The sequence below is a fragment of the Anoplophora glabripennis genome, unplaced genomic scaffold (assembly GCF_000390285.2).
Source record: "Anoplophora glabripennis isolate ALB-LARVAE unplaced genomic scaffold, Agla_2.0 scaffold379, whole genome shotgun sequence".
Taxonomy (NCBI): domain Eukaryota; kingdom Metazoa; phylum Arthropoda; class Insecta; order Coleoptera; family Cerambycidae; genus Anoplophora; species Anoplophora glabripennis.
This window is the reverse complement of record NW_019416487.1, coordinates 152685-165547: the sequence shown is the minus strand read 5'-3', so window position 1 is coordinate 165547 and position 12863 is coordinate 152685. Positions and strand designations below refer to the sequence as shown.

At 32.5% G+C, this 12863-nt stretch overlaps 1 protein-coding gene across 8 annotated transcripts in view; it reads right to left on the bottom strand.

Annotated features, from left to right (window-relative positions):
* Nucleotides 1-12863, bottom strand: part of LOC108906190 (oxidation resistance protein 1) — a 129343-nt gene that overhangs the window by 16056 nt on the left and 100424 nt on the right. For 7 of the 8 annotated variants that reach the window (XM_023454708.1, XM_023454715.1, XM_023454709.1 and 4 more), the window contains 2 exons: nucleotides 12569-12702; nucleotides 9210-9442 (listed from right to left, as the gene is read on the bottom strand). In XM_023454708.1, the coding sequence (XP_023310476.1) occupies nucleotides 9210-9442; nucleotides 12569-12702 (367 nt within the window). Of the gene's footprint in view, nucleotides 1-2110; nucleotides 2385-9209; nucleotides 9443-12568; nucleotides 12703-12863 lie in introns of those variants that run through there. The other variant, XM_023454714.1, reaches the window with a different exon arrangement.

Here is a 12863-nt window from a genome sequence, read left to right as displayed (position 1 = left end):
TCATTGTACACAAAAAAAGCCTCGTTAAAATCGTAGAATAGGCGTCGTTTTCAGGAAAAACTCAATTGACTGTCGCAAACTTAACAAGGTTCAGCAATAATAATTTTTTCCGTTTCCTTTACGCAAAGGAGTAGAATTTGGTCGACACTGGGACAGTCCATTGCGTTTTCGGCGATTTTAACAAGAGCACATCTTTCGTGTAAAATGAATAAGATTGTGCTACAATATTAAACATACGCTATAAAAATCCTAACCTCAAAGAAGTCATAAAATGTCACTGTGAGAGATAATAGCTAGCGACCTCTATCAGACAACAAAAAACTGTCAAAACTGATGTTTTTAATACCCAAAAAATATGTTTGAACTAAATTTCAATGAAATACATTGCTTTTCAGAAAAGAATGTGGTTTCAAATAAAATCATCTGTATCAAAAACAAAAGACGATAAACATGGAAAAAAATCTTCCTATTGCCTTTACGTTTTATTATTTTATTTTGCACTAATTTCCGCAACACCTCGTATACAAGGTGATACAAATTTCTCATTTGTTCAACTATTTTCATTGGTTTTACTTTCTTAGTGGGTAGATTTATATCAATGGTAGTACTGTTAACCAGTTAGATTACCAGATTTATAATATTATTACGATTTTCTGAAGATATTATGAAAACAGTTCAAGATTTAGGAGATAAAAAAAATCAAATGATATAAAAGTTGTTTTTCCTCTAAGAGAAGGGTTAAAGAATTTGTGGTTCTGGAAAAAAAGTATCACACTGTGGAGTATTTCGAACGGTAATTCGTCAAAAAAATGTTGAATATACCGATTCTGAATCGACTACCTTAAGAAGGCTTGTGAAATAAGAGGATAAAAAGAAATAATACTTTTTCAATCTGCATCTCCAAAAAGAAGACGTGTGGTCACGCGTAGCATTTTGTTCATTGCAAAACCCTACATACAGGGTGTTCCAATTAAAACTTCCCACCTGGAAAATATCGGAATAAAAAAAACAAAGAAGTGATGAAAATCCACGCATTTTTCATGAAACTCATACTCAGCATCCGAGGAAATAGAATGTTTGGGCGGGAAACGAATATCTACCCGATGATTGTGGAAGTATTGGAAAAGAAAATGATAACGCTTTGCCAGAAAAGGATGTGGTTTCAGCAGGATGGTGCTCCACCACATTACGGCGTAGCTATACGTGATTTTCTTAATCAGAACTTTCCAAATCACTATAGATAGGATGCAGAGATTCAATTGAGTGGCCTCCCAGATCGCCAGATCTAACGCCCTTACACTTTTTTCTACGGGGACACTTAAAGACGAAAATGTATGCAATTATTGTTTAAGTGATGATTTTATTGTCATATCCAAACCAAAATTTAATATGTCGTCGTGAGCAGAATTGAAAAGGCTTTAAAATGAGGTGTCACTCAACATAAGGGTAGCCTATGGAGTAGCTTCCAAGACACCAAAACTTATGCCATCATGTGTCCCTCTTGAAAAGAAAATCGACGTGTTTCGTTTCTTTTATTTTTTTTTTAATTCCGATATTTCCCAGGTCGGAAGTGTTAATTGGAATACCCTGTATTGATATTCTCCACGTAATTCCTGTGATGTTTATATACAAACTTTATTTTACTCAATAAAATTGAGTGCGAGATATTTTTAAGCGACTAATGAAATTTTCCCAACTATTTATTTTTTCTGGAAATGAAAAATACCCCGTCCTCGAATTCTTTTCAGGTAAAATCCTTGGGAACTACTAATTAGTTAATAACAAACATTTATAAAGTAACTGATAATTATTTACTTCAATATCAATTTTAACAGCTAATTGATTGCAATTTTATCGAGGGAAAATATTTATACAAACTTTTAAACACACAGTTCTAATTTATTACGGCGTTGTGACGGAATTCTCACACAATTCGTTGTCATTTTTGATTCCGATGAAATACGAATATAACTTCCAACATAATAAATATAAACATCGTTACAGCCGCAATGTTTACGAATGAAGACCTCGCTACTTCGCATAATTAATCACAAAAAAATAATAGCTATCTACGTGCAACAAAACGGGTTTCAGATCCATCGCCACTTACCTACATCGGCCACGTTTGCTTAAAAAAAACGCCCAAAAATAAACAAATACAAAAACACGACCACTATCTCTAACGATTCGACAAAAACAGAGATAAAATTAGTTGTAACATTGTTAAAAAATCACTTGTTTGCGCCGAACGAGCAACTGTACCACCAGTATTTTCTTTCGCGTACGAAAAAACACGCTAACATCCAACTCTCCACCACTGCGACAGCATTAAACTGTCGTTTTGTTAACTTAATTTTGATGTGTAATAGCATGCGGCGAATAATGACTGTATTGTAATGCGAAGAGACCCAAGGCCGCGTTTGAATTACATTTTGACGCCCTCCCGATCGAAACTGCCGGCGAGAGTTTTTTCGAGCAGATGGTTCGAAAAATCGTGGGGAAAGGGAAGGCGCCTCGAAGGACGGGGTCCGAAAGCGATAGTTTTTTTTATCGGTTCGCGGCGGCCCGTCCAGCGATTGAGGTCGATTTTTGTTGCATAATTTTGGCCGGTGGTGCTACTATCACCGCGCTAATCACCACGGCCGCCGCTATTTTGGCGTGGAAAGTACGAAGGCAATTAGGTAAGTGGTGCAATTTTTATTCGCCTTAAATGACGAACACCTGTGGCTGGAGGGGATTCATTTATACAGGATGATTCTCTTAAAACGTAAGTAACGCGCGAAATGCATTTGAAAGAACACGTTGGAATTCCAAGATATTTAAATAAGTTGTTAAATTGATAATAATTGGAAAATAATAATAGATCAAATAGCTGGTTTTTAGGCGGATATTCCAAGTTATAAGAATAGATTAAATAAGGTTCGTCCCGTATTGCTACACGGAGTCACTAGAGGAAGGCTAAGCGTCCCGATATTCAGGGTTCCCGCCAGTCAGATAAGAACATAAACGTCTGGACCCAAGAAATGGGCGTGTCGAAGCGAGGTGTCGAATTCAGGAGAGATCTCCGAAAAACAGGCAGTTTTTCCTTGGGTTCCACATTGCGCAGTCTACTTAGATTTACAGTCTCGGGTTAATTTAATAATGGAGAAAGTCATTCCAAATTTTGCTATGGATCGCGTATTCCCTGAATCTCGGTACGCTGTCGCGTGTCAATAAATTAATTAATAATGTTGTTCGAGCCTGTTGTGTCGTTATTTTGTTTGTTTTGTTTTTATTGTTGTTAAAACCCTTCCTAGAAAGTTATCGCGTTTCCTTTTGTTCTTCCACTTCAGTGACACCCTCTACAACCAACCACTGGATTACCTTGTACATGAGCGACGTACGGTAAGTGTCTGGTATCCATTCTCTGAACGTACAACATTTCTAAGTTCCCACGTATTAATTAAAGGGTAATGATAATTATAAACTCCTTTTCGAGAAGTTAATGGTAAACTCTTTTGTCAGTTAACACTGTTATGATACTGGTCATAGCGGTAGACAGATAAGTAAAGAAATAACCCACCCCTCAGGTTACAGGTAGTTATTTGTCTGACGTCTGGACGACTTTGAGGAAACGAAAATAAAATGGATAAATACTTTGCAACTTACGAATTTTTCAAGAGCATCAGAACGGCTATAAAATTTGTCGAAGTACATCCAAATGGCCTTAGAAAACATTCAAATTTATGAAAAATACAGGGTGTATCATAATTAATAGCGCATATTGAAATAGCTGTAAGTACACGATATTACAAGCACAAAAAGTCTTAGTAAACATGTGTCCGCATCCGCAAACGCACCTATTTCGAGATATAGGGTTTCAAGATAAAAAAATTCAGTTTTTTGACGATATCTCAGGAGGCGTTTGAGGTACAGAACACAAATTTTGTACACGCAATAAAATTTTTATTCATATGACAGTGACGGAGATTTTAGGATTGCGTGAGGTTCTTAATTTTTACGACTCTGGAACACTTGGCAGTTTGAAAACATATTTTCAAGATAAGTGGCGTTTTTTGATGGAAAATATGAAAGAAAGTGGCAACATGATAAAAAATATATATAAGTATTTCAAAAGTAAGCAAATAAATAACAAAAATCAGAAGAGATGTTGAAAATGGTCTCCTCCTACCTACCCTATTTGCTTAATTTTGAAATATATTTGTTTTATCATGTTCTTTCATGTTTTTCATCATAAATTTATCTTGAAAACAGTTCGAGTTAGAGCTTTTGATGGGCGGTTTAAAAAATATGCTTTCGAAACGTCAAATTTCCCCGAGTTGTAAAAATTAGGGGCAAAATAACCTCACGTGATCCTAAAATCTCCACCACTGTTATATGAATAAAAATTGAATTTGCGGTCAAAAGTAGCTAACACTAATGGTAATACGTGTGCAAAATTTGGGTTATGTATCTAAAACGGTTCCTGAGAAAAAACTGATTTTTTTTTTATTTTGAAGCCATGTACAATTAATTACACAGCCACATAAAAAAAAAGTTGTCTGTACTTTTCATGCGACATATGTTATTCGTAGTATTTTTGCCCCCTAATCACGAATCCGGTGTCAGAATTGAGCTGTCACATCACAGGAATTTCCTAACCTCAAAAAATAAGTCAAAAATAGCAAAAATTCACAAAAAGTGCTAGGAAAAACACAAAAAATATTTTTTTCTATATTCAAATGTTCATTTATATCGCTAAGACCCCGCTGAACGTGAATCCGCGGTCAGAATTGATTTGAGTCTTTTTCTAACCTTAAAAAAACGGGTCAATTAAGTCAGATATTACGAATTTTCAAAAAATAAGATTCACGCCAAATTTGGTATACGCGGGTTTTCGGGGTCGCTGATCACAGATCCGAGGTCAATTTTGCAAAATTCAATATGGCGGATCCAAGATGGCCGACTAATTTTCAAAAAATAACATATTCGCGCCAAATTTGGTATACGGGGGTTTTCGGGGTCACTGATCACGAATCCGAGATCAGATTTACAAATTTCTTATTTTCTTGGCACTTTTTTTTGCTATTTTTGACCTGTTTTCTAAGGTTAGGAAATTCCTGATGATGTGATAGCTCAATTCTGACATCGGATTCTTGACCATCAGGAGGCAAAAATACAACGGACATATACAACATATGTCGCATAAAAAGTACAATTTCTTTTTGTGTTGCTAAATATATGGCATAACAAACGAGAAAAAAAATTGTAAATGCTCCTACGTCCACTATTATTTGTTAAAAGTACTAAAATAATTTTTCTACAAATTCCCAAAGCAGTGCAATTCACCTGACACCGTCTCGTATTCATAATTTAATTCTGTTAAAATCCGCGGCCTCCCTAATTGTTGCTGCATGCTGTAAGTTTCAAAGTTTCAAAATGTGTTTAGGTTTTGAAATTTTATAGCGGTAGGTCGGTGATTACGTGACCTGTTAGAGCATACATTAAAAAAAATATATTTTTTTTAGGCCTGGACCCACCCCTACAAAAAAAAATCTACCTACGCTCATGCATATAATAAATACTCGAAACACCTCCAAAATGTAACAAAAATCGCAGAATACAACAAAATGTTATTAGAAATGCATTGGAAATTTCTAAAAATTTCAAAATAGGTACCTAAAAAAAAACCGGAAGATAATTTTTGAAAGATTTTAAAGTAGGTTCAAGAAATTTTAATGGACTGTGAAGCATTTTGATGTTTGGTGTTACGTCCTGAAATTTTTTTTATGTATTCCAAGGCTGTTTTGAATTATTTTGTTTTATTTTGAAGAGGTTTCATACATCATAAAGCAATTTGAAGTATTTGCTTTTTTTCTGTAAGTAAAATAAAATTATATTTCAAATATACATGCAATTTTCTGAGATATATCAAAGATATTTAATTGTTTCAGAACACCCTGTATCGCCAAGAGTGAGCCTTCGGAGATAAGAAAGTTTACAGAGTAAAGTACACCTATTTTTTAAATAAAAAATCCACCTTCGTAATTTCATATGCAGGGTGTCCCGAAATTCATGCAAAAAAAATTTGGTCACAGATTCTTAAGACACATTTTACTTATTTTTTAATTTTGCCAAGTGGCCCCCTCTTTCGGAGTTACAGCCTCCTAAGAATAATCTTTTTTTATATCTCAGGACCATGTTGTACGAGAATCACTAAATTCACCCCTGTGTACCAAATTTAGTGATTCTCGTACAACATGGTTTTGAGATATAAAAAAGACTTCTTAGGGGCATATTTAAAGGGGCTGTAACTCCGGCTAGTAGACAAAAAGAAAAAAATACGGGTCCCCTAAATTTGTCTTAAGAATCTATGACCAAATTTTGTTGCATGAATTTCGGGACACCCTGTATAGGTGAAAACATGCTGTATCCTGGAGTAGAAATTTTTGTATTTCAATAAATAACACAAATTACACATTCAACAATCTTTTGTATTTCGACACGTTAAAACAATAGACGCTTGCAACACAGCTTGAAAATGCCGAGAAAATTAAAAGTCGCCGGAGAATACTGAATATTAATATAAAATATAAATAATTAATGTGAATGTTGTAATAAAAGTATCTCGTAACATAATAATAATTACGCTCGTAAATATTAAAATAAAACACTTAAACATGATGTATATTAAAATAGATGTTTTTATCGTGTACTAATTCGAAATATTATGCTCTACGTGGGTGTATAATGTTTATTGAGGCTTTATCTTGTCTACTATCAGAGCTTCAACTTCTCGCGGATAAACAATAACGAGGCTTTGTTCCCCATTTTTTTTTATATTTTTTCAAAATATTTGCATTATACATGACCCAGTTAGTTACCCAGAATGCCATAATTTTTCAAGAAAAATTCATTTACATGAAAATCCAGGCCGCCGCAAAGTGTGGAAATGTCCTACAAATTCTACGCACTCGGCTATTTTAACCGTACAGTGGTAATTTCTTTTTATTCTTCTTCAAATATGCTTAATTTTATTACTCTGGCGCGATAATTCAATATATCTATATAGAAATTTTTTAAATCGAGTATTCGGTATTTAAAAATAAAAAATTAAAAAAATTATTCCGTATTTGAGCTTGATTAAACAACAAAAATAATCTTGTAGTTTAATAATACTTTTTTTTCGACCTTAAACTTGAACCCAAAAAAACAACCTCAAATTCTTCGAACCTAACCTCAAAGTAATGCACTGACTCTTTTCTAAATCTATGGGTATAATTACTTGAAAACTATTTTTGTGCTTATATTTCCTAACCTATAAGAACCTAACCTCAAACTCTTCAAAACCTAACCTCAAACCCTCAAAACCCAACTTTAGATTAAAAAACATGAGTCAGAAATTCACAGAATGTATATGTTCCACACCAAAGAATAAAAGTCCTTGAAAACTATTTTCTTAAACTTATATTTTTTAATTTTTGAAGCCCCTAACCACTATTCTTGAATATCTAACCTCAAATCCAAGAAATCTAAGCTAGAAAGTCAAAGGAAGGATATTTTCCAAACCAAAGAATGCGACTCCTTGAAAACTCTATTCTGGACCTAATATTTCGTATTTCTAAATCTCAAACCTATACTATGTCCATAAAAGACTAACCTCAAACCCTTGAAACTTATTTTCAAATTCACAAGAAAAATAAGTAGATATTTAGATGGATAAAATTTCATTTGATAAATTATAAAAATTTGAACAATTTCAGCTAAAAACAGACTCAAAATCTATATTATTTACCAAATTTATTCGAAGGGTTGTTTTTCCGTTTTTTATTTTTATTTATTTTTAATTTTTTTGGTTTTTTTTTTGTTTTTGTTTTTTCTACTTCTAATTTTTATTCAATTTTCCAAACATTTTGATTTTATTTTTAAATACCGAATTACTATATTTGGTGTTGATGTTAATGGGTTCCCAGTCGATTGAAAAAATTGCTAAATAGATTAGGGTGGCCCAAAATACCGAAAATTTTTTTTGCGTCTCTTGTGAAAATATATTAGTTTATCGTGTTTTAAGAGCCCCCCCCCAAAAAAAATCAGCTCAAAAAAAAAAATTTTTAGAGGTCGCTCAAAATTTTTAAAAATTTCCAAAATAGTAAATTTGTATTATTTTTTAAAATTTTTTTCTCGCTATTTTATCATTTTCTAGGTTAAAAAAAATTTCGATTCTGAAAATTTCAAATCGACATTTTAATTTCTAAAGGTCACATAATTATTTTAACTTGAAAAGTAATGTACCTAAAATGTTTTCGAGCAACCTCTAGAAATAAATATCAACGAACTAATATTTTTTTTTATTGAATTTAATGAACAAAAGAATAGAAATAAATCACACTTAAATTTTAAAAAATTAAATTTTGCCTCGAGAAATTTTTTAAGTGTCTCGTGATTTATTTCTATTCTTTTCATCAAATTCAATAAAAAAAATTATTAGTTCGTTGATATTTATTTTTAGAGGTCACTCGAAAACATTAGGTACACTACTTTGAGAAAGTTAAAATAATTATGAGTGACCTTTGGAACTTAAAATATCAATTTGATTTTTTTTTCATTTTTTCATTTCATTTTTCATTTTTTTTTTCATTTATTTCATTTGATTTTTTTCAAAAACAGAAGAAAAATTTAAAAAAATTCAATTTATGACGATTTTGGAAATTTTTTAAAATCTTGAGCGACCTCAAAAAAAACTTTTTTTTGAGTTGATTTTTTGAGGGGACTCTTAAAACATGATTAACATATTTTCACAATACACGAAAAAAAAATTGTTTATTTTGGGCCACCCTAATATAGATCTATCAAATTATCGCACCAGGACCATAAAATTAAGCATATTTGAAGAATAAAAAAGAAATTACCACTGCACAGTTACTGCCACCCAGTGTTGGAAGAGTTAAAAGAACAGCAAAAGTGGTCATCTGAGTGTACTGTAAGCGTATAACCTTTAAGTTATTTATTTCAGTATTTAGCAGCGATATGTTGTGTTTGTGTGCCCTCATTGTTAAATTTCCACGTGACATTATCAAAAAAAATATACATGTGCAAGAATCAAGAACGACAAGATTTAACAACAATCAAAGATCTTATTTTTACCCCTCAACAAAATGATGATAAAAATATTTTGTTTTCGATAAAAAAGTACAAACGTCGAAAAAATATGACACAGGCATAAGACTCACCTTCTCCTCGTCCAGCTCCCCGTAGAGATGGGGCACCCAGCCCTGAATGAATTTGTACAACTCGTCCACCCGGTTCTTGGGCACGCTAAACCAATACTCGGGCCTCATCTTCTTCTTGCCGTACGACATCAGGGGCGTGGACTTTGGAATGGGCTTGTTGAGGGGCTTGCCCATCCTCAGGCGGAGGTACAACGGGGGATCCTCGCAGGACCTCGCCGGCCTCGGGATCAGCTCTAGAACGCAAAGTTAACGCGTGAACGAGAGCCCCCTCTGTTATTAATATCAAGAAGAAGAAGAAGAATAGTAATTCTGTTTAAATTTTGGGAACCGTTACTGAGAAAATTGGAGGACATCGTACTTAGAACCTCGCTTGTTTCTTAATTTCTGTTTCATGAAGGCATTTGTCAATCTTGGAGGCCAAACGGCAAGTGAGGTTAGAAAAATTTAAATTATGAATTCACTGTAGTGTCAAGGTGTGGAGTGTTGGGTGTAGGCAAATACAGGGTGTAACTTTGAGTGGGGGTCATATTTATACAGAGGCTTCCTTTGATCTTTAAGAACACGTATCAATAGTTTATTTTTTCAAATTCTGTTGCAAAAACTCCTGTCTGTTTATGGCTTCCAGCGATGAAAAACATTCAAATTCACAGTTAAATGTACTGTCCCCAAGTGCGGAACAACTTACGCCCTTCGCTTCGTCGCCGTTGACTCGCACTATCTCCCTTCAGTTGCACTGTAGGTTGCCTACAATTCACGTATGAATATTGTAGTGGCGGTGTACATAAGTATTAAAGTGCATTTTAAGAATTTCAGGTTCGTATTTAGGGGAATAAGTAGTATTACCCCTAAAAAGCTTACCCCCACTTAAAGTTACAGCCTGTATATGGGGTGTTCATGCAATTGCGGAGCATGCAGAACCTACCAAAAGAATCTAGCCCATAATTGGGAGAACGAACTGCAGCGATAAAAAAAGAAAGACAAAACGCATGAGACACTAGTAGCTAGCTCTAGCTATTTAGTTATGAATGATATGCGACAAGCACGACTGAAAAATGTACAGGAGTAACCTCCATTGAGTAAAAGTTTTGTACATAATTTCCGTTGGAATATTTTAAATAGTTTATTCCATCCGTCATATTATACTTGTTCACATTGTCAAATTCTAACGGACGTGATATGTATAACAGAAAATATACTCTTTTCCAAAATTGCGTGCATCCTGTGCAATTTTCAATAATGCTGGAACAATTTTTAATAGTACAATGACATGGTGTTCGCATTATAAGAGATCTGTTACGGTTTTTTTTAACAAATTGTGAAATAACATCTTAAAAAATTATCTCTTCAATAGATTTAAAGCTTCTGCCTAAGGACTGAAGTAATTTTGTATATATTTTTAAAAATAATATTGAAAATATGTCCAGATTATTTTAAAAAACGAAAAATGGAAACAACTATGTCCAGTGCTGGAAATACTAACAGATCCCTTAATAACGATTAAATGAAATGATAACACATGAGCGTTCCTGAAAAAGTTTAAAATTAAGACAACTTAGACAGTTTTATAGATATATTTTCTTAAACAAATAAAAGTGTGTTTTTTAAGTCGAAATTGTAGAAAACCGTATATTTTTTTTAGGTTACCGAATTTCTAGTTCAAACACAAAATTTCAAGTCCAAATTTAAAATTTCGAGTTTTAACACAAACCTTTAAATTCGAAATTTCAAAATTACTCATGATGTCAAGTTCAACTTCAAAATTTTAAATATGAATTTAAAATTCAGTTTTTGAATTTAAATAACAAAATTTCGAGTTGTAACAAAATTTCAAATTTGATCTGGTAGATTTGAATTTGAATTCTACGAAAGCATAAGAAAAGGTCATACATTTATTATATTTGCAATATAGAAATTTAAATTATATTAAAAATTTTAAATTTTCACACAAAACTTCATATTCAAAATTTCAAAATTACTCATGATGTCAAGTTCAACTTCAAAATTTTAAATATGAATTTAAAATTTAGTTTTTGAATTTAACAGCGAAATTTGTTGTTCAAATTTCAAGTTGTAACAGAATTTCAAATTTGATCTGGAAGATTTGAATTTGAATTCTATGAAAGCATAGGAAAAGGTCATGCATTTATTTTATTTACTAAATTTCTACCTCAAACACGTAATTTCAAGACCAAATTCCAAATTTCGAATTTAAACACAAAACTTCGGTCAAACGTGGAATTTAAACTCGATATTTCAAGTCAATTTTGAAATTTTAAAGTCAAATTTGAATTAATATGAAGTTTCGCATTCCTCAATGAAATTTCAATAGCCAAATTTTGAGTGAATTTGAAAGTTAATTTTTAAATTTCACTGAAACTCAAAATTTCAGGCTTAAACTCGAAATTTCAAGTTAATACAAAATTTAAAATTTGAAATGAATATCAAAATTAAAATTTGCAATGTAGAAATTCAAGTTACATTAAAAATTTTTAATTTTCACACGAAACTTCAAATTGGAAATTGAAACATTTTAAATTCAACTTTGAATTTAAAATTTAGTGTTTGAATTCAAAATTAGGAACACAAAATTTCAAGTTTCAAATGTATCACATAAAATTTCAAATTTTAAATTTAAATTTGAAATTTCAAGGTCAATACCAATCAATGTATAATTTGTCAAATACATGGACTTTTTAAGCTTTCAAAGAACTCAAATCTTCGAATTTAAGCTTCATATTTCGAGCCAGAATTATAAATTTTGTGTCGAAAACTGAAGTTTCAACCCAAATTTTGAGTTTCAATAAAAATGAACTGGAAATTAAAAATTTGGTAAATAAAACTAAATATATGGTCTACACATGCTTTTGTAGACTTCAAACTCAGAACTTTGAATTCAAATTTCAAATTTTGGGTTCAAATTTGGAATTTTGTGTTTAAACTTGAAATTTGCCAAAATATGTGTTTTTTATTTCTCGGTTTTCATAACTTTTTCTTATTTCTTGCATATTCTTGATGCGGCTATTAATTTACAAAATGAAGAAGTTGCCTTAAGATTATCTAAAAACGAACTACCCCTACAGCCAATGGATATTTTAGGCGGTGCCAATTTTGTCAACTTGTGAAATTGATGTCGATCATGTATATTTTCAGTAAAATTTATGTGAACTGCATCTATTCGCGATGCGCTAGTTACTCTGTAGCCAAAAAAGATGTTAGTGGTGTAAGATGGTTCGAGAAGTGAATTAATACAAAAAATCCTTATTTTTCTTTATCAAGAATTGAATATCCACAGAAACTTTTCGATTATAGATTACCAATGAAATAATTTAATTAAACAAATAAAAAAAACATCGACTTACTGTCAAACGAGACGAACAACTCCGGCATATCTTCCACCGACACCATCGACCTGTAGTCCAGTTTCGGGGGTGGCGCTTTGGACTTGGAGCTCCCATCTGTTGGCTGTCTTATGAAAGTCCCAACGGAGGAACGTCTGAAAAAAGAATCGAGTGTACATTCCCGAGAAACGACAATAGATGGCGCCTAAGGCGACTTGTAGTGTTAACGAAATTATAAGACAATGCGGCTAACAAACAATCCTGGCGTGCTGGCTAGATAAGCGGGAGAATTAGTGTTTTGTTTCAATCTGTGTGT